Source organism: Camelus dromedarius, chromosome 7 (assembly GCF_036321535.1).
Source record: "Camelus dromedarius isolate mCamDro1 chromosome 7, mCamDro1.pat, whole genome shotgun sequence".
NCBI lineage: Eukaryota > Metazoa > Chordata > Mammalia > Artiodactyla > Camelidae > Camelus > Camelus dromedarius.
In genome coordinates this window covers 19,141,660-19,163,164 of record NC_087442.1, presented here as the reverse complement: position 1 = coordinate 19,163,164, position 21,505 = coordinate 19,141,660, and the positions used below count along the sequence as shown (strand labels likewise).

Sequence of the window (21,505 nt, the reverse complement as noted above, 5' to 3'; positions counted from 1 at the left end):
TCTTTCTATGCTAATATAGTTTAAATTAATATTGTTTGTAATTATTTGTTTCTTGTGGATTTGGTAAAATTTGCTTTCTGAATTTTTCTAGTCTCCTAGGCCTGTTTTTTGGAGGATAAACGACCAGTTTGAATTTATCTTTGGTGTTTTCATTATTAAAACAACCTCATGATGGCATTGAATCATGTTTCTTTTTGCTACTGTAGCCCCAGAACCTAATAGTACAGTGCTGGGTGTACAGAAGATATCCAGAAAATTTGTTGAGTGACTCCTAATAGACTTGAATAGTGACTTGACTTCGCTAAAAATTTATTTGAACTATGTTAATTTTTCCTTTTTATTTCTCTTTTTCTCCTCAAAGTTCCACTCTTATCATGGGGACCCAGCTTTAACTTTAGCATCTGGTATGTTGAACTTAGTGGCATTGATGATCCCGATGTAGTACAACCTTGTCTCAACTGGTATAGCAAGGTAGGACTGTATTTTAAAATCCTGATTTTATGTTTCAGGTAGCATACATTAAAGAGAGAATTGTGTCGATATATTGTGTTCACTGAGAATAACTTAAAACATTAACAGTAGTAATAATAATTATAAAGATTAATCAACACTTATTAAACATTTACGTTTTGTCAGTTCTAAACACCTTTCTAACTTATTTACTCATTGCCACTCTATGAGATAGGTACAGTTATTATCCATATTTTACATATGATGAAGTGGAGCACAGAGAGGTTAAGTATTTTACCTGAGGCCACAGTTGTAAAAGTTATCAGGTGCTCTAGATAGTATGTAAATTCATATCTTCATCTCTTTAAAATCTTTCTGCTACATACTTTGTGACCTTTGACAAGTTATCATAATTTACTAAGCTTCAGTTTTGCCATTTAATAATGGAAATAATTGTGATACTAATGAATAGCATTAGTACAATGCTTAATTATACTTCGTATGCTTAGTTAATGCTTAGTAAATACTGACTTAATGTTAGTAATTGTCACTTATTGTTTCCTACAGTAGTAACTAACCAAATCTCTTCTTTACATAACTTCTCTTGTGTTCCAGTAGTACCGTGAACAGGAAGCCATTCGCCTTTGCCTAAAACACTTCAGACAACATAACTATACAGAGGCCTTTGAATCGCTGCAAAAGAAAACCAAGATTGCCCTGGAGCATCCCATGTTAACAGATCTGCACGATAAATTGGTATTGAAGGGTGATTTTGATGCTTGTGAAGAATTGATTGAAAAAGCTGTAAATGGTATGTCATAAACATGTATATTTGTATTTTAAGTATATACAAGAAAGTTTTTTTTTTTTTTTAAAGAATGTAGGTTAATGCCAGTTACTAGTTTATTTCTTTCTTCCCCGCTATCCCTCTACCCATCTTTTTACTCTGTAAAGATGTTAGCTCCTTGAATTAGGCACTGCTTTTATGTAAGACAGATCTATAATGTAATGGGACTTGAAAAACAAAAAACAAACATACTTGAACTCACATATCAAAATCTAAGTTGTCATCTTGGAAAATCATGCACTTAGGAATGCTAACATTGACTGTCACTGAACCATGTTAGAAAAAGACTTTTAATGCTCCTTTACATATTTTTGTTAATAGCAAATTGTCATTTTTAAAAAATAGTGTAATTTTGGGGCAGGGTAGGGAGTGATTGGATAAGCCAAAAAATTTTATTAGCTTACTGTTACAATGAATGAGGAGATTTGTATTGGAAATATCATCTGTGTGATGTAGATGTGACATAATCGCTGATTTTCTTGGGTGGCCTATAATCTGGTTTCAAAAGAGATGTCAATATTAGAACATAACATAATCTCCCAAAGTAAATATTTTAGAGGATGACACCAATTGAATTTTTAAGGTCTTGTATGTTATGTTATTTTTAAAAAAGGAACTCTGTTGTTGCTGTGTAGAATGGCATCCATTTAAAAAATTTCCTATACTTTCATAGTAACAAAGGACAGAATGGGTGCTTGTGGTAATGAGAAAAAAAATTCAATCTTTTCTCTTTTCTTGGCACATAGCTCCTAAACCTCTCAGGATCTGTGGAGTGTAGGAGGGTCTTTTGTATGCTGAGATGACTGGTGGCTGGGGTCCTAGATAGCTTCAGATCTACAGAAAGACCAAACGATGTGATTAGAGGGTTGAAACTGCCAATCCCATTCCTGACCTCTGGAGAGAGGGAAAAGTCAGAGATGATATTCAATCACCTATAAACTAATGTTTTAATCAATTATGCCTACATAATGGAACCTCCAAAAAAAATCCCTAAATAGTGGAGTTCAGAGAACTTCCAGTTTGGTGAACATATGAAGTTGCAGGGGAGGATGGCATGCCTGCAGAAGGCATGGAAGCCACACACACACACATATACACACACCCCCAGTACCTTGCCCTACATCTTTCTTCTATTTGGCTGTTCCTGAATTATATTCTTTATAATAAACCAGTGATGGTAAGTAAAGTGCTTTTCTGAATTTTGTGATTACTATAGCAAATTATCAAACCTGAGGGGGTTGGGGAGACTCCCAGTTTATAGCCAGTAGGTCAGAAGTACAGTGGCTTGGGACTTGCATTTGGCATCTGAAATGATAGTCTTGTGGGACTGAGTCCTTTTAACTTGTGAGATCTGACACTAACTCCAAGTAGATAGTATCAGAATTGAATTGTTAGATGCCCAGTTTTTGTCAGGGAATAGGAGAAATGCTTGGTGTAAGGAGAAGACCCATTCATTTGGTGTCAGAAGCATTATGAGTGAAAGCAGCTTAATGCTCAATATGAAACTTGTGGAATGATACCAAGGTGTATAGAAATTCTGTTCTTTTTATAGAAAGAAATAAGGAATAATAAACTTTCTCAGTGCTCTGCTTTTATATATTTGAACCCTTTTACTATTGTTCATTATTATTAGGTTCTTATTTTTTTATGTTGGTTGACTATTTTACCACTGAAGTACTACTTTCCTTGAGTTTATAAATTTAAAGTTAACTTAAAATTAATTGCTTCCAGATCTATTGTGTTATAATAACAAACCTACCTCTCAGCCTTGTACATTATTACTGCTTACTTAATTGATGATGATACTTGCAAATAAATGATTACTATGTTTGAAGTAGAATATACTTGGGAGTATACCCACATGGAACATATAGGATAATTAGTCTCTTACTAAACCATCAAAATGCCACTAGTGAAAGTATATATGTGTGTGTATGTATGTTTCTGAGAATGAATTCTGTATTTTTTAACCTTATAGGATAAAGAAGGCACATGTAATTTTATGGAGGTTTTTTTTTTTGTGCGTCTTGTTTTAAATCTTCAAGACATTTAATATTTTGTTAAGGTAAACAACAAAATAACAAAAACCACTAGCAACTTTACATAATCATTAGATTAAAAACTGTTAGGTTTTGAAACTGTCTCTTTAGCAATATACTCATTAAAGAGAAGCTATTAAAATCATGTGCAACCCTGCTACTGCAGAGACTTGAGTTATCCTTCTGACTCTAGGAAGGAACCGAGTTTAAGGAAATTGGTGTTACCTATTCTTGAGACTTACAGCCAACTCATATTTTTTGTACTTCTCACTGGCTTGGAACAGTGTTTAGTTAATAAACATTCCTTCCAGGATTGTTCGGTTTGCTGCTGACTTCACTGATGATGATTTTGTTGGACAAATAAGGAAGTAAACACTGCAGAGTTCTTTGACTTTTGCTCCATTGAAAGCATAGCAGAAAAAGCTGCCTGTTATATAGGAAAGTCTAGGGAATCAAAAGCATCTTCCAAGTTTCTTATAAATGGAGGAAACAAAAACTACTTTTAGTATATTTGGTATATTAGTGTGCCCTTCTTCAAGTATGGTCTACATTTTGAGAAAGTGTTGGGCTGTACTTATTTCTCCTATTAAAGCTTCCTATTTGCCTAGAAACATCCCTACATTTACATTTAATTTCATTAGAGGTGATTCTTGAACCAGTCATTGCTGCTTCCTGTCTGACAATGCCAGGGGAAAAAGGTAGACTCCAGTGATGATCGGCAAAAGTAATCACCTAAGAACAGGAAATACTTAAAGAAAACCTCCTTTTGCAGTATTTATCTTATTTGCTAATGAAATAAAAGTTTGCTTTTTGTGTGTGAGGTAAAGGGAGGGATTAAGTTTAATAAAGTGGTCCTAAAGTTTACACTTGAGGTCTTTGTTTCCATTCCTCCCTTCTTCCCTTTTCCTCTTCTTTCTTTTTTCTCTTCTACCTTCCTCCTCCTTCCTATTCCTATTCTTTGGTTTATGCAGTAGTTGTTAGTTATATGGTAGGCTTAATTCCCTCTCCTTAAAAAATTTTTTTGAGATCTCAAATCTTGTTGGAGTTACCTTTGTGGCAAGGTTTTTAACTACAAATTTAGTATTAATAGATACCGGGCTATTTATATTCTGTATTTCTTTTTGAAAAAGTATTGGTAGTTTGTGTCTTTTTACGAATATGCCCATTTTGTCTAAATTGGTAAATTTATTGGCATAAAGTTGTTTGTATTCCATTATTGTCCTTCTAATACCTTATGTCATATCGTTTTCCCTCATATTGGTAATTTTTGTTTTCATTTCTCAGTAGTCTGGCTAAAAATCTATCAATTTTAAGAAAACAACTCTTGCGAGTTTTTTGTTTTGTTTTTTCTTGTCTTTTCTCTCTATTTCATTGATTTCTGCCTTTATCTTTATTATTTCCTTTTTTTCCTACATACTTTGGTTTTAATTTGCTCTTCTTTTCATAGTTTCTTAGTATAAGAGCTGAGGCCATTAACTTGAGATTCTTCTTTTCTAATGTAGGCATTTCGTGTTAAAAATTTCCCTTTAAGCACTGCTTTAGTTATATCTTACAAATTTTGCTGTGTTGTTTTCATTTTCATTCAGTTTAAAATATAGTTGACTCTTGACCAACGTGGGAGTTGGGGCCCCAACCTCTCCTCCCCCCTGACCCACCCACTATGCAGTTGAAAATCCACATATAACTTTTGACTTCCCCAAAATTTAATTACTAATAGCCTACTATTAACTGGAAGCCTTACTGGTAATGGTAACATAGTCAATTAACACATGTTTTGTATTTTATATATATTATAGACTATATTCCTATGATAAACTAGAAAAAAGTGTTATTAAGAAAATCATAAGAGAAAATACATTTACACTGTATACTGTGTTTATTGATGTCATAAATTTACATTGTCTGTTTACAAGATAAATTATCAATACCTACATCAGTATTGTCTTAATGACACAAAATGTGGGTATTATACGTAGTACTAACACTGGACATCAGAAATGAAGAGATAATGTGAAAAAATTCATTTTTATTTACTAGTGTAACAATTCATGCATTGGTAATGAAGTAGCAGCAATACGAATGCTTTATAACAATCTAGTGTAATTGATAAAATTGTGTCACAGTAGTTTAGCATATATGCTAATGAATGGTTATAAAATTTTTATAGCATACAGTATTAATCATATTCATAATACAGTATTAGAAACATTGTTACATTTTTAAAGTATTAGCCTGTGGCGATAGACTCATAGTTTCTGCAGTTGAGAGAGAGAGGAAGGCATACTGGAGAGGGGTGGGCATACTGTATGGTCATGTAATTCTTTGAAAGCAGAGTTATAAAACAGTAGGAAAACTAACACATTATTAATTTTATTACTAAATAGCACTCACCTTATACCTATATAAGGCTAGACTAGTATCTGTATACTTGATGCATTCATGACATACCTAACCCTTTCTTAGTTTTTTTTTTTTTTTTTTTTTTTTTCGTATTTCTAGGCTACATGGTTCTTCTGTGAGTTTTTTTCAAAGTGTTACAAATCTCTTCCAAATTTTCCAATATATTTATTGGAAAAAATCCACGTATAAGTGGATCTGCACAGTTCAGACCCAACTTGTTCAAGGGTCAGCTGTACTTAGGTGTAATGACACATATTTCTATCCAACCCTGATACCTCTTTCCCCCTTGTGTTTAATCTTTTAGCCAGAATATTTAATAAAAGTTTGCCATGGCATAATTATAGTGGATACCCCTGTGTAGTTCATGATCTCTAAAGAAATACTTTCTGCATTTCATTGTTAAAGATATCTTTGATCTGGGGCTTTGGAGATTCCATGTCAGATTCCAAGATTGCTTAGAGTTTATGCCATAAATACATACTGAATTTTGCCACTTTTTATCTACCTTTCATGATATGATTTTCCTACTCTACTAATATGTGAAATCATACTAATTGATTTTCTGATGTTATACTTCATATATACTTAACTGTGTCATATATTTTTTGGCGTATTTTGGATTTAGATTGAGTAATGTTTTCTTAGAATTCTTCCAATGATTATTAGTAAGATTGACCTTGTAATATTTCTTTCTCTTACATTCTTCAAGTTTAGTATCTCTGTCCACATAATGGGTTGAGGAATTAACTTTTTCTTCCAATTTTCTGAATAGATGTAAGATTTGAATTATTTCTTTCTCAGATACTTGGTTGAATTTACCATTGAACTAGCTGCTTGGGATTTGCTTGGGGGAGTATTCTTTGCCTACCAATTGAATTTCTTTAAACTTTGTTGTAGGACTATTCAGAGTTGTTTGGTTGGTTGGTTGAGCTTTAACAAGTTATCATTTTCTGGTAATTTGTCAGTTTCATCTAAAATTTCAAACTTATGGCCATGAAAGTATACCTTATATTTGCTTATTAACTGTTTAATGTTTGTAGAATTTCTGGTGATGTCTTTTTTCATTTCTTATATTGGTTATTTATTAATTCTTCCCCCCCCCCATCACTTTCATGTAAGTTTATCAAGTTCACTGATCTTTTGAGGGAATCAACTTCTGGTTTGATTCTTCATGTTAACCTTTATGTCCTTGATTTATACTTAATGTTTAATGTTGTCTTTATCTCTTTGAGGTTAATGTGCTTTTTATAACTTATTGAGATGAATGCTTAGCTTATTAATTTTCAGACTTTGTTATTCTCCCATAACTGCATTTAAGTATATAAATTTGTTTCTACTTATTTTTTAGTTGTGCTAGGAAGTATTTTTGTTTTTGTTCAGTAACTTTATTATGAAATGCTGCAGTTCTTTTGTGAGGCATAGTTACATAGAAATATATAATTTTTAATTTCCAAATACATAAAGATTTTTCTTGCTCTTTTCCTTGTTACTGATTTCTAACATAAACACATAGTGGTCAGAGCACATATTTTGTACCATTACAGTTCTTTGAAATTTGGTAAGACCATATGGCCCACTCTGTTCAGTTTTTATAAACATATCAGGTGCACTTGGACAGAAAACAAATTCTTTAATTGTTGGTGCAATTTATTATATATGTCTGTTTGGTCCAGTTTGTTAATCACGTTACATAAATCTGCTTTGCCAAAAATATTTTCTGCCTGATTCTCTCAATTACTAAGAAAATGCTTATGTTAATGCTTCCTACTATGATTATGGAATTGTCTCTCTGTTCTTATAGTTCTGTCAGTTTTTGCTTTATGTATCTTAAAGCAATGTTTCTAGATGCATACAAAATTTAAATTCTTTTATTTTGAATGAAATCTTTTATCTTAAAGTATGTTTTTATCTCTAGGAATTTTTTTTAGCCTTAAGGCATAAATTGATTGTCTTACATTAATATATCTGCTTTCATTTGATAAGTATTTATGTAATGTATCTTTTTTCCATCTTTTATTTTCAAATTTTCTGCACCCTTTTTTCAAAGAAATATCTCCTGTAAATTTAGCTGGAATTTCTTAAAATCTACTTTCTTTTGATTTGAACATTTATAGCATTTACGTGATTGAATTACTGGTAAATATATGGGTTTAAACCTACCATTTTACTTAATGTTATTTGTCATGTCTGTTCTTTATTTCTTCTTTTTGGTTGTTGTCTCTTACCTTTCTTTACTTTTTAATTTTTTCACTTTTTTATTTATTCATTTGGAAGTAACACACTGTGTTTATATTTTATTTATGATGAGTCTAGAAATAAGACCACAGGTATATAATTTTTTAAACTGTTTTACCTAGCCATTATTCTTGAATTATCAAAAGTTTTTTCATGCTATCCCTATAAATAAATTTTTAATTTTTTTCTTTCAATATAATCTCTTTCGTGAGAAATGATGTTGATAAAAGTTTGGATATGGGCAGCAATACTGCAATCTGCTTTTTAAAAATCTTTTATGAGGTTTGAACGTTATTTTTTTCTTTTGATAAAAGTTTCTTTCCTAAGTTTCCTTTTTTTTTTTTGATCATATACTTTTAAAGAAAATATTCACAATTAGAGACAATAACAGCTTGTGTCTAATTAGGACTGTATGAAATGTGTTTGTTTATTATAGTCATAATCATAGGGGGAAAATGAGATGGTATTAGACCTAAGGACTTTAAATGGTTTGAAATTTGTTAGCAACTAAGTCTTCGTGTGTTTTCTCTTAAGTCATATTTTCATTTCTTTTGGATAGTTGTACTTTGTCAGACCCTTCTGATTTCCTGTTTTAGATTTTTGTCAAAAACAGACATATAGAAATATTAGCAACTGTTGGACTTCTTAAAATACAGAAGTAATTTTTTAAACTTTAAGTAGTTCACAGGCATGTTTAAATGCCTTACATCTTGGTTTTTGAAACTTTCAAAGTGTAATGGGTGTACTCATGTTTTTGTAGATGAGAATGCCATTGTTTCAGTAGAAACCCTCTGGTTTTTTTGTTTTGTTTTGTTTTGGTTTTTGTTTTTGGTTTTTGTTTTTTTTGCTGAATCATATAGAATATATCTGCAAGTATACCAAAACAAAAGGCAAGACCTTTCAAGAATTAGAAATATAAGGAACATGGCAAAATTATTTGGGATGCAGAGGTATTGCCTTTTCATTTGTTTTTAGATTTGTTTAAGGAAGTTCTTTAACATTAAAACAAGATACTGAAAGCAATGTATGTTGAAAAACCTTTACCCAGCTTTAACATTTTGTAGCATTTTTACTGATCATCTCAAGGATTTCAAGCTTATGACTGATTTTGAAAAATTTAACTTGTTCTATTAAAAAATTAAGTTTTTTTAGCATGTCTCATGGATTTGAAATAACTTAGTGTTTACCAAGAAAACATTATATTATTACTTTTCTTTTTGAAGGCATGAGAGAAGATTCTTAAACTTGTTATTTCATTGAAAATAGCTACTAAATGTAACCTGTTCCAGATCTGGTCTGGGCTATTTATTGATACCCACTTTCCCTGGCAAGAGGCAGTACTATGTATAATAATAGAGGTTAATCTTTAATTTATCATGTTTCTCTGCAAAGTACAACATAGTTTTTTCTTTAGGTCCTTTTTTGTTTGAAGTGGTTAGATGGTTTAATATTATAAATGAAAGCATATTGAGAAGTTAATTAAATAGAGTTGAATAAGTAGTAAGAGAGATGTGAGAGGACTAGAATTTATGTTTCTAGCTTTTGTGTCTTATGGTAAGCCATGATTTCTCCGAAACAAGTGTTCTGTTTTGTTTTATTTTGGTTTTTGCTAAACAGCTAACTTCTCGAATGAGCCATTTCTTGTCTGGAACAACTTCCAACTGACAGGAACGCTCTAGTAAGAAAGTGATCTGGAGTAGTGGCAGACCAGTGTTCTAGAGAAGAAATGAAACATAGAAAGTAAACTTTAGCCATAGTAGCCAGTAGATCTTTATTTAAGAGAGGCATTACATGTTTTCCTTTAAATTATGAATGATATATTTCAACTGCTTTAGTTTTAGCCTCTTTTATCATAGTGGATTTCTTCATTATTGTAGTAGAATGATCTGGTATGAGTTTTGTTTCCCAGAGTCTTGCTTTTTTTCAAGTGTTATTGAACAGGTAAATTTTGCCATGTCTGTTACTATAGTGTTTTAGATTGTAATTTAAAAATTATTATTTGTGTGTTAGTAATTTATATGTGTGAGTCTTTATTCGTGTGCAGTCTATGAAGAGTAGAAAAGATTTTGAACTTTGGAATTGGACTTTATACTTTTTTTTTTTTTTTAAGTGGAGGTACTGGGGACTGAACCCAGGACCTCCTGCATGCTAGGCATAAACTCTACCACTGAGCTATACCCTCCCCTCCCCTATACCTTTTTATTTAGAGTCCGCACATGTTATTAACTTCTCGGAACCTTAATTTTCTCATCTTTGCTATAATTAATAATGACCATTACATAGATTTATTTTAAGGAGTAAATGAGTTAGCCTCTATGTTGTCTTGCACATAGTAGGTACACAATGAAAGTCAACTCTTTTGTTCTTTGGTAAGATTTTTAAAGAGTTACTTTCTTTGGGTTTTCTTTCTTTCTTTCCTTTCTCCCCACCCTGCCTGCCACCCCTCTCTTCAGGTTTTCTAATAGTCTCCAAGGAAGAGTAAGAGATATCAAAGAGAACTGTGTGACCTTTAGACTACTGAAGAAAAAGGAATTTATTTGATACAGAGGGAGGCAGATTAAAAAATTCCTCAAATTTTTTTTTAATGTTTGCTTGACTACTCTGTTAAATAGTATGACTTGTCAGGGTGCCATTATGTGTTAGGAATATGCTTTATTGGAAGTAGGAGTTTTAGGAACAGTTTGTTTGTTTGTTTAATTTACTTTTTTATTTTAATGGAGGTACTGGGGATTGAACCCAGGACCTTATTCTGCATGCTAAGCATGTACTCTACCACTGAGCTATACCCTCCCCCAGTTTGTTTTGATGTGAGAAACTTAGTAACATAAAGATGACTCAAAGGAAATGTCTACCATGTTGCTAGCAAAGTCCCTCCACCCTCCTGCCATTTTTTCCATTCTAAGCATTTATTATATATTGAGCCTGTCTGATGTTATGCTGTTGACTATCACTCTTCAAAAGAGGATTAATTTTATCTATCTAGAGTAAAATCATCATAATTTCTAATATTTGAAGTTTGTAGTACTTAATATTTTAAATTTTGGAAGTAATTTCTTCTGTGTGCTTGATTGTAAATCTCTTATGCATATTTAGCTCTCTTTGTCCTTGTTAAAACAAGCTAATGTCCGTGTACAAAGCACTGCTTATAAAAATGCAAATGTGTCTAGTGAGCTGTGAAGAGATATTTCAGGGGTAACAAAGTCTATGAAAATAGTTTAAATTAGTAATAACAGTATGATACAAAGTTCTTCCAAAGTTTAGGTAGATAAGAGTTCCACGTATCTAGTTGTTTTGTGGCTTTTCTTCTGGTAACTGTAGCACTCAGTGCAAAAAAATTGGGAAAACAAATAAGTTCAAAGAAAAAAATCAAGATTATCCTAATCCTGCCATCCAAGGAAAATCGCTTTTAACTTTTTAATATAGTCAGTGTTGTATTTTTTCCCTCTGTGTGTCTGTGTGTGTATTTACAAAATGATTTTACAAAAATTATATAATGTTTAAGAGTTTTGCTTTTTTTTTTTAAAGAAAATTCCTGACAGTATTTTCATAGGACAGTTGTGTTTGATAGAAGAGAAACTGTAAAAATCTTGATGGGTAGAGTATTTGTAAGCTTTTCAGGTTAGTTAAGAGTGGGGATCAGATTGATTGAAGAAGTAATTACAGAATTTAATTTTACCGCCAGTGTTTAGAATGGCTTTAATACCAGGAGGGGCTTCTTCATCTGATTTTAATTGTTCCTGTGATGACTACCTTAGGAGCTCTTAAAAGAATTTCCTCCAGTGTATTGTAATTCCTCTTTGAGAATAGTCACAGAAGACTTAAGGGGAAAGAGGAGATGGAGACTTTTCTAAATGAATAGGGTAGAATCAGCCAGACACACACAGTTTAAGTAAATATATTGGTTCTAACAATGGTGGGATCCTAGTATGCCAAAATTTAGAAGGAACCTCAGGCCCTTTCCAACTCTTAAACACCAGTTTGACAGACAAGGAACTTACTTGACTTATCAAAAAACTTGTGTGACTAATTAGTATAGGGGACTTAAGTAATGTGGCAATTGTTTACTCTTTAAAAATGTGAGATGTATTACTTGCCTAATTTTCTCTATTTTTGCTTTGTATTTTTCATGTCTGCAGTTTGCCTGTCTTCCTCAGTTTTCTACTCATCTCAGTGTATTCCCATCTTTTATGTTTTCTTTCTCTCTCCTCTTCAGTTAACCATTATGTATAATTAATGTTTTAAAATCAGTATATATTAAATAATTTAATCTTTTCTGTTTAAGGTTTTAAAAAAAAGATTAAGTTTTATGTGCCTTTCTCAAGTGTAATAAAATTTAAATTCTGTGTTTTATTTCTGTATAATTCTAAATTTACAATTAATAGTTTTACTATCATCTTATCATTTCTACTAATAGGAGCCCCACAATATTTTATCTGGGGAAAAAAAAGGATTCCATCTCTTGTAATGAGAAAAGAACATTGGCCAGAGAAGGCTGGATGGGGCAAGAATTGTCAGAAAAGCCCATGGGAAAGTAGATTATTTGATAGAAACACTCTCGCTAAAATAAGTTGTGAATATACTTGTTCCCCTTAATTTAACAATTAAAATATAAATGCTAATTGATGAGTGCTAATTTAAGAAGGAGAGAAGAATATTAGAACTTTCTTTTTGCAATAATTTTTAAAAGTCCCACAGGCAAATTAAAAAAAGAAACTAGATGAGTTTATGGGATGGAGGTTTTCAGTTAAAGCTATCTGAAAAGACTTGAAAATGGTTACAGTTGAGCTTCCGAATTACCCAGAAAAGAAAGAGATTAGAGAAGTTTCTGTAAATTACAATCTCTGGCAAGAATACAAGTCACAAAGAATATACAGTTTTACTTATAAATTCTTTGGAAAAGTATTTGCTTTCAGTGACTAAATGAAGCAAAAGGGAATCCTTTGTTCAGATTGAAATCAGAGTCAAATGACAGAATTTACAGTAAAAGTAACTCTCTAAATTATACTCTGGGCTCATGTAAGGGAAAACCCTAGTTTGAAAAGTAAGGAAATTTTATTATATCATTTAACAAGAAGTCCAGCGGTAAGATAGATTTCATTGCTAGTTAATTCAGTGATCCAGTTTCTGTATCTCTCTCTGCCCTTTGATCATCACAGAGTTGACTTTATTCTCATACCTCTACAAAAGGGCTTGTAGCCGTTGTGTACATTACATACAAATAATAAAATTTCCAAAGGAATAAGTAGATTTTTCTTCTCTGTACGTCCATTTAAAAGTAAGGAAACATTTCCTTGAAGTCCCCCCAGAAGATCCTCATGTTTCATTAGCCAGAATTGGGTTCCCTACCATTCTTAAACTAATCTTTGTTGAGGGGCACAGGATTAGGGTTTAATAATTCAGTGTAGAATGTATTTATGTGTGGAGTTCAGTCTCCATAACCATCATAGTTCCTAGTGTAACAACTAGTTACTGTAGTGTAACAACTCCTCTTAAGAGGAAGATAATGAATTTATTGATGAAACAGATTCAGGCATAAGTAAAGCATAGTGAGATGAGTCCCAGCCCCACCACTTATGAGCTGTGGGATTTGAGTTAAATGTATTAATTTCTCTAAATAGGCATTTCCACATCTATAAAATGAAGGTGATAATGCCTAATAAAGTTATTTATAGAATTAAATCAGATAGATAAGAGAGTACAGATTCTAACATTCAGTATTCAGTAAATATATAACTATTACTGGTATTTTTATCTCTGTCCAGTTTTTATCTCTGTACTCACACTGTAAAAATGGCATTTTTCACTTTTAAGGATTAGTTTTGCTTTTTCCTGAAGATACAAAGGCCTAGACCAAAGTTGTTGGAGCTCTGATATCCTTCTCTAGCTTTCTTATGTAGTAGTGACAAAAATGGGGAAAACTTAGTAGATTTAGTATGAGCTGCCACTCAAGCAATTTGTCTACATGATGGTGTCAGCTAGTACTTTGCTATTTATATTTGAGGCAGCTTGAAAGCTGAAGTGATGCTGTATTTTATGATAATGTGCTATTATATTAGTGACATACTAGTATCTTTAATGTAGGCTGCTACATTTTGGTCTTTTTTGCTATATTAAAAGTGTAAGCTGTTAAGGTATAATTCTTTCTCATTCTTTGATATTTGCAGATGGCTTGTTCAATCAGTATATCAGTCAACAGGAATATAAGCCACGATGGAGTCAAATCATTCCCAAAAGCACCAAAGGTGAGTCCTACTTTCTAGGTTGTGGGTGCTTTTGCCTTATTGTCCCAGTTTCATTTTTTCCAAGGTAGCTCAAGTTTCACAGTACTCTATTAATGAATAGCAGGTGTGTAAAACAGAGAATAGGTTCCTCAACTAGATGGCAGAGTTAATTTATTATATTAAATCTTCCTTTTAAACCTTTTTGCTTTATAGCTATATCAGAAGGCTGGGCAGTTGTTGCACAGAATACCATCATAAACTGCTTATATAGAGACACTGTAAAATTATAGGCTTTTGTAATGCCAAACATGTGTCCCTGAAAAACCTTAAGTTCTGCAAAATTGCTTACTAAAGCTAATAAGGCTTAGTAGAAAAGTAGAAATGGGACATACCATTCTAAATCTGTGGAACTTTATAACTAGATACTAGTAAAAATAAATACTAGTACAGTTAAATCTTTATAGGCATTTATATTGAGCATCACAATGATTTTGGAGCCTTAAACCCTAGGGTTCATGCTTCTTTCTTTGAGCTATAGACTTAGAGGACATTTGCTTCTAATAAAGACTATTTTTATCAGAACTTAAAATCTGATTCAGGGATGTAAAATTCCTCATTAATCCACTTTTTCATATAGGAGAAGTTTCTGTCACTTCTTCATCTGCACTCACTGCTTTGTTGACAAGATGGTTAACATGGTGGAAAGTTAGCAATTCTTTAATGCAACTACTTGTACTAAAGGAAGGCAGTTTTATGAATGTTCAGCTTGTTTCCTATGGTCTTCATATATTGCTAAGGCCTTCTCTTTAATTGTGAGACAGCTTGCTTTTGATAGTTTTAAACATTAATATACTGGAGAAAATTACTTAGAAACCTCCATAATCTCTGAGTTACATAAGGATCATTTTCCTATTTTATCAGTCACATGATGTAATTTTCTTCAAAGAAGTGTATGTTGTAGCAAACAGACTGTAGTTCTATATTTGAAACCTAATAGATTAAAATATAAAATGCAAACATATTGACAATAAATTTATTTTAGTGTTTTCTTAGTATGTCCTTGGAAGTGGCAGTACTGACTTTATTGATTGAGGGGAAGAAGGAAGAAAAGGGTGAAACTTCACCAATTATGAGCTGCAAAATCTAAACCTAACTAATAAATAGGAGAAAGAATTTGCAGGAAACTTCTGAAAGATTAACACTTGAATAAAGCTTTAGTTTTGCATCTTATTTACTATATATAAAAACTGACTTTTCAGTCTTTTTCCTAATACCCATGTGAAATAGTAAAAAGTTGGATGTTCCCTATTTTATATAGGAGAAAACTGATACAGGAAAACTTAGTGGCTAAAGTAATATATTTCAATTAATGGGAGATTTTTTAAAAAGACAGCCTCAAGTTTTCTGGTTTATATCAAGGAAGTCATTAAATCCTGTAACCTGTTAAAAACTCTCACCAAAGTGGGTATAGAGGGAACATATCTCAACATAATAAAAGCTATATATGACAAACCTACAACCAGCACAGTACTCAACGGTGAAAAACTCAAAAGCTTCCCACTAAAATCTGGAACAAGACAAGGCTGCCCACTATCACCACTCCTATTCAACATAGTCTTGGAAGTCCTAGCCACAGCAGTCAGGCAAGAGAGAGAAATAAAAGGGATCCAAATTGGAAAAGAAGAGGTAAAAGTGTCACTATATGCAGATGACATGATACTATATATAGAAAACCCTAAAAGGTCCACACAAAAGCTACTAGAGCTGATTGAAGAATTCAGCAAGGTAGCAGGTTACAAGATTAACGTTCAAAAATTAGTTTCATTTCTTTACACTAATGATGAATCAACAGAAAAAGAAAGTAAAGAAACAATCCCCTTTAAAATAGCACCCAAAGTAATAAAATACCTAGGAATAAATCTAACCAAGGAGGTGAAAGACTTATACACGGAAAACTATAAAACACTGATTAAGGAAATTAAAGAAGACTTTAAAAAATGGAAAGATATCCCATGCTCCTGGATTAGAAGAATCAATATTGTTAAAATGGCATACTGCCCAAGGCAATCTAGATTTAATGCAGTCCCTATCAAATTACCCAGGACATGTTTCACAGAACTAGAACAAATTATAATAAAATTTATATGGAAACACAAAAGACCTAGAATTGCCAAAACATTACTGAAGAAAAAGAGGCTGGAGGAATAACTCTCCCAGACTTCAGACAATACTGTAGAGCTACAGAATCAAAAACAGACATATGGGCCAATGGAACAGAACAGAGAGCCCAGAAATGAACCCACAAACTTTTGGTCAACTAATCTTCGACAAAGGAGGTGAGAATATACAATGGAATAAGGACAATCTCTTCAGCAAATGGTGTTGGGAAAACTGGACAGCAGCATGTAAATCAGTGAAGCTAGAACACGCCCTTACACCATACACAAAGATAAACTCAAAATGGATCAAAGACTTAAACATAAGACAAGATAACAGTAAACCTCCTAGAAGAAAACATAGGCAAAACATTATCTGATATACATCTCAAAAATATTCTCCTAGGGCAGTCTGCCCAAGCAATAGAAATAAAAGCAAGAATAAACAAAAGATATGTTCCCTCTATACCCACTTTGGTGAGAGTTTTTAACAGGTTACAGGATTTAATGACTTACTTTATATAAACCAGCAAAGGAAACCATAAGTAAAACAAAATGACAACCTACGGAATGGGAGAAAATTTTTGCAAATGAAACCTACAAAGTCTTGATCTCCAGAATATATAAGCAGCTCATACGACTTAATAAGAAAAAAACAAACAACCCAATCCAAAAATGGGCAGAAGACCTAAACAAGCAATTTCCAATGAAGAAATACAAATGATCAATAGGCACATGAAAAAATGCTCAATATCACTAATTATCATAGAAATGCAAATCAGAACTACAATGAGGTATCACCTCACACCAGTCAGAATGGCCATCATTCAAAAGTCCACAAATGACAAATGCTGAAGAGGCTGTGGAGAAAAGGGAACCCTCCTACACTGCTGGTGGGAATGCAGTTTGGTGCAGCCACTGTGGAAAACAGGATGGAGATTCCTCAAAAGACTAGAAATAGACTTACCATATGACCCAGGAATCCCGCTCCTGGGCATATATCCAGAAGGAACCCTACTTCAGAAAGACACCTGCACCCCAGTGTTCATAGCAGCACTATTTACAATAGCCAAGACATGGAAACAGCCTAAATGTCCAACAACAGATGACTGGATAAAGAAGATGTGGTATATTTATACAATGGAATACTATTCAGCCATAAAGACCGACAACATAATGCCATTTGCAGCAACATGGGTGTTCTGGAGAATGTCATTCTAAGTGAAGTAAGCCAGAAAGAGAAAGAAAAATACCATATGAGATCACTCATATGTGGAATCTAAAAAAAAATAAATAAATAAATACAAAACAGAAACACTCATAGGCATAGAATACAAACTTGTGGTTGCCAAGGGGGCGGGGGGTGGGAAGGGACAGACTGGGATTTCAAAATGTGGACTAGATAAACAAGATTATACTGTATAGCACAGGGAAATATATACAAGATCTTGTGGTAGCTCACAGTGAAAAAAAATGTTACAATGAATATATGTATGTTCATGTATAACTGAAAAATTGCTCTATACTGGAATTTGACACAACATTGTAAAATGACTATAACTCAATAAAAAATGTAAAAAAAAATAAAGTAGCAGATGGAATTTTAAAAAAAGTTAAAAGTCAAGGTAATATGTGCAACACTTAGATAAATTTATTGATAATACCAGGCACGCATCTATTTTAATTCTGAATTAAAGAGAGATTCTATCTTAAAAAAAAAAAAAAGAGAGCTTTGTCCAGTGTCTGACGTAGTAAGCACTCAATAAATTCTCAACTCAAAAAAAAAAAAAATCCTGTAACCTGTTGAACCATTGAAATGAAGTTATATCTTCATTTATGAAAGATTTGATACAAAGTTAGTTTAGATACAAGTTGAACAGTTGTTTTCTTGTACAGAAGTTTAAATTTTTCACTGATTATACTTAAACCTTCTTTCTATTAAACTTTAAGATGTAAATAAGAATCAAAGAGAAGCGAATCTTACATTTTGTCAGTCAGTACTCAAATAAAATAGTTGGCAAATTATGTGGGAACTGATTTGTGAAATATTGTCACAAAATTAATACAGTAAGGAAATTATCATTAATATAAAATTGATAGCATCTTAGTTTTCAGTAGCTAGTTTTATGAACTTTAAAACTGCTCATTTTATACTAATAAACCATCCCTGGAATTACAGACCTGAGATCTAATTCTGTTTTTATTTTCCATATTCACTTTGTCACTCCTAGTGGAGATTTTTATCTTATGTTTTTTGAAATATCCTGTGTCTTTGCTAGTTTATGGCATTGGTCCTAAAGAAATTGAAAATAGCTTCCAGTTGCAATTAGAAAAAAGAATAAGATGATTGCTGTAAACTTAGTTATAAGTCATATTTTTACTTTTATGAGTCCTCTTATTCTTAGTATTGAAAAAATAAGTGTGTTATTTTCACTACTCATTACAGACTTATGAATGAAATTACTCTGGATTTGCAGTTGTTCTGTGCTTTACCTTAAAAAGAAAATATTGTTTCTACTTCAGGTGATGGAGAAGATAACCGACCAGGAATGAGAGGAGGCCATCAAATGGTTATTGATGTTCAAACAGGTGAGGAATACTTGCAATAGAAAGCAAATTATTTAAAAAATTATACATCTTTAAAGGGGAGGGTATGGCTCAGTGGTAGAGTGCGTGCTTAGCATGCACGAGGTCCTGAGTTCAATCCCCAGTACCTCCGTTAAAAATAAATAAATAAACCTAATTGCCTCCCCCTCCAAAAACAAAACAAAACAAAACAAAACAAAAAGTGATTTAAAGAAAAATTATACACCTTTAGATATCAGGTAATCATAAATATACTTCTTTCCATTCATAGGAAGGTTAAATGTTGCTAACCATAACCAAGTAGCAAAAAAAAAATGGGCATCTGCCACAGGTATAACTTAAACTATGCCATGACACGTGAGGAGGGGAGGCTGCTACACAAACGAAATTAGATAACCTAAAGGAAATGTGATGTGCAGCCCTTTATAGCTGTGTATGTGTGTAGTTTTATGTGTGTTTGTGCAGTATTTCTGAATTTTAGTGCATTTGTATTTTAATGTTGTAATATGGGAATTGTTGCAATAAAGGAGAATTAAGGTGTATTTTTAGAAGGAGAGACTCTCAAATTAGGTAGCCTAAGTGTTGGTAGATCCATTAATTGCTTAATTCTATTCACAAGCCTATAAATAATTTGTTTTAGTCTTCCTTTGCTGCCCTCTTAATTTTATTCTGTAACTTGATACCAAAGATTTTCCTTGGTTCCTACACTGTAGAATAGCTTAAATACCATTATATTTAGAGGGTAATAATAAAATTATAATAGGTTTCAAATTACCATCTTGAAAAGCAGATAATACCAAGAATTTAGTATAATTTTATTGCTTGGTTTTAGAAAACTTTATCACATAGAATGCCAGTATCCATCCAAATATTATTTTACTTTTTCGAAGTATAATAAAAACTTCATTCTATTACTGTGTTTATAATAGTGTTTCAGGAATAGTTTTTTGACTCATATTATAAAAGAATTAATAAAAATTATTGCAATGTAGGTAATAATCTTCTAGCCATTAATGTATTTTCACAAATATTTTATAAGTAACGAGAGAAATTGTATTATTTTATTTAAAATTAACTGCTAAGTTTGTATAATAACCTTTGAGCTTGTTTAGAAGTATTATTAGTCTCTTTGGAAAAGGTTCATTTCAAGGCAGAGAAATTTGATTTCCTAATCTTAGCCCCTCCTCCCAAACCCCTTCCTTCCCACAGAAATAGGCTTGACTCAGTTGTAGTCTTAAGCATCTTTTTCTACTTGAGGGTTTAATAAATACACATATGCTTATTTCTTAAAGAACCAGATAAATATGCAAATTGATTTTTTTAATCCAAAAAAGTTAAATACTGTATGAAAAAAGATGAAAATTTGTGTTTAGATTGTAGTAGCTTTTTTCCTCTTTTGAACATACAGTGGAATTAGTAATGCCATTCATTTTCTTTTCAGTCATAATGAAAATCTTACTGAATTCTTTTTTTTTAATTTACTAATAAAATACCAAAGAAGAGTGTTTGAAAAACTACTTTAATTTTCTAGGCAAAATGCTATTTTCCTTAAATGTGAAAATAATGTCCTATCTTTTACATTTAAAGTTCACCTTATCAGGGAGCAGAAGGAATTTTTATAGTGCTTACTGTGTTGCTTATTATGGGACATAGACCATATAAGAAAGGTAATGTACATGTGTAAGAAAAGAGAAAATAATTTTTCTCTTTTTTTGTAATCCATGATATTTGAAAATGGAAAATAAAAAGATTCAAATGATAGGCAAATGTCCTGACAGAACTTAGTATGAAAAGAGTTATTGAGGATTAAAATCTAGCTTTTCAGGTTAGAGATCTTTGAAGTAAAATATTTACAGCATATAGTGATAAAGGGCCAAATATTATTCTGTAATATCTTTATGCATGTGTCTGTGTGTGTGTGTTTTATTGAAGTATAGTTCATTTACAACGTTGTGTTGGTTTCTGGTATACAGCATGGTTTATTTTATATATAGTAGTTTGTATCTGCTAATCCCGAAGTCCTAGTTTATCCCTCCCTGAAGTTTCCCCTTTGGTAACCATAGGTTTGTTTCCTATGTCTGTGAGTCTGTTTCTATTTTGTATATAAATTCATTTGTATCACTTTAGATTGTACATATAAGTGATATCATATGATATTTGCTTTTTCTGTCTGATTTACTTTACTTAGTATGATAATCTCTGGGTCCATCCATATTGCTGTAGGTGGAATTATTTCATTCTTTTTTATGGCTGAGTAGTACTCTGATCTATCTATATCTATATGTCTATATTTATATATATGTACACACACACACCCCACATCATCTTCGTTCATCTGTCAGTGGACATTTAGGTTGCTTCTGTCTTGGCTGTTGTAAATAGTGCTGCTGTGTGCACTGGGGTGCATGTATCTTTTTGAATTAGATTTCTCTGAATATATGCCGAGGAGTGGGATTGCTAGATCACATGGTAACTCTATTTCTGTTTCTTAAAGAAATCTCCATGCTGTTTTCCATAGTGGCTGCACCAAATACATTCCCACCAACAGTGTAGGGTTCCCTTTTCTCCACA

General features: G+C 32.2%; 1 protein-coding gene across 4 annotated transcripts in view; it reads left to right on the top strand.

Annotated features, from left to right (window-relative positions):
- Positions 1-21,505, top strand: part of MKLN1 (muskelin 1) — a 320,256-nt gene that overhangs the window by 214,242 nt on the left and 84,509 nt on the right. For 3 of the 4 annotated variants that reach the window (XM_064487354.1, XM_010975669.3, XM_064487355.1), the window contains 4 exons: positions 362-471; positions 1,069-1,261; positions 14,136-14,213; positions 18,872-18,937. In XM_064487354.1, coding sequence (XP_064343424.1) covers positions 362-471; positions 1,069-1,261; positions 14,136-14,213; positions 18,872-18,937 — 447 coding nt within the window. Of the gene's footprint in view, positions 1-361; positions 472-1,065; positions 1,262-14,135; positions 14,214-18,871; positions 18,938-21,505 lie in introns of those variants that run through there. The other variant, XM_031455374.2, reaches the window with a different exon arrangement.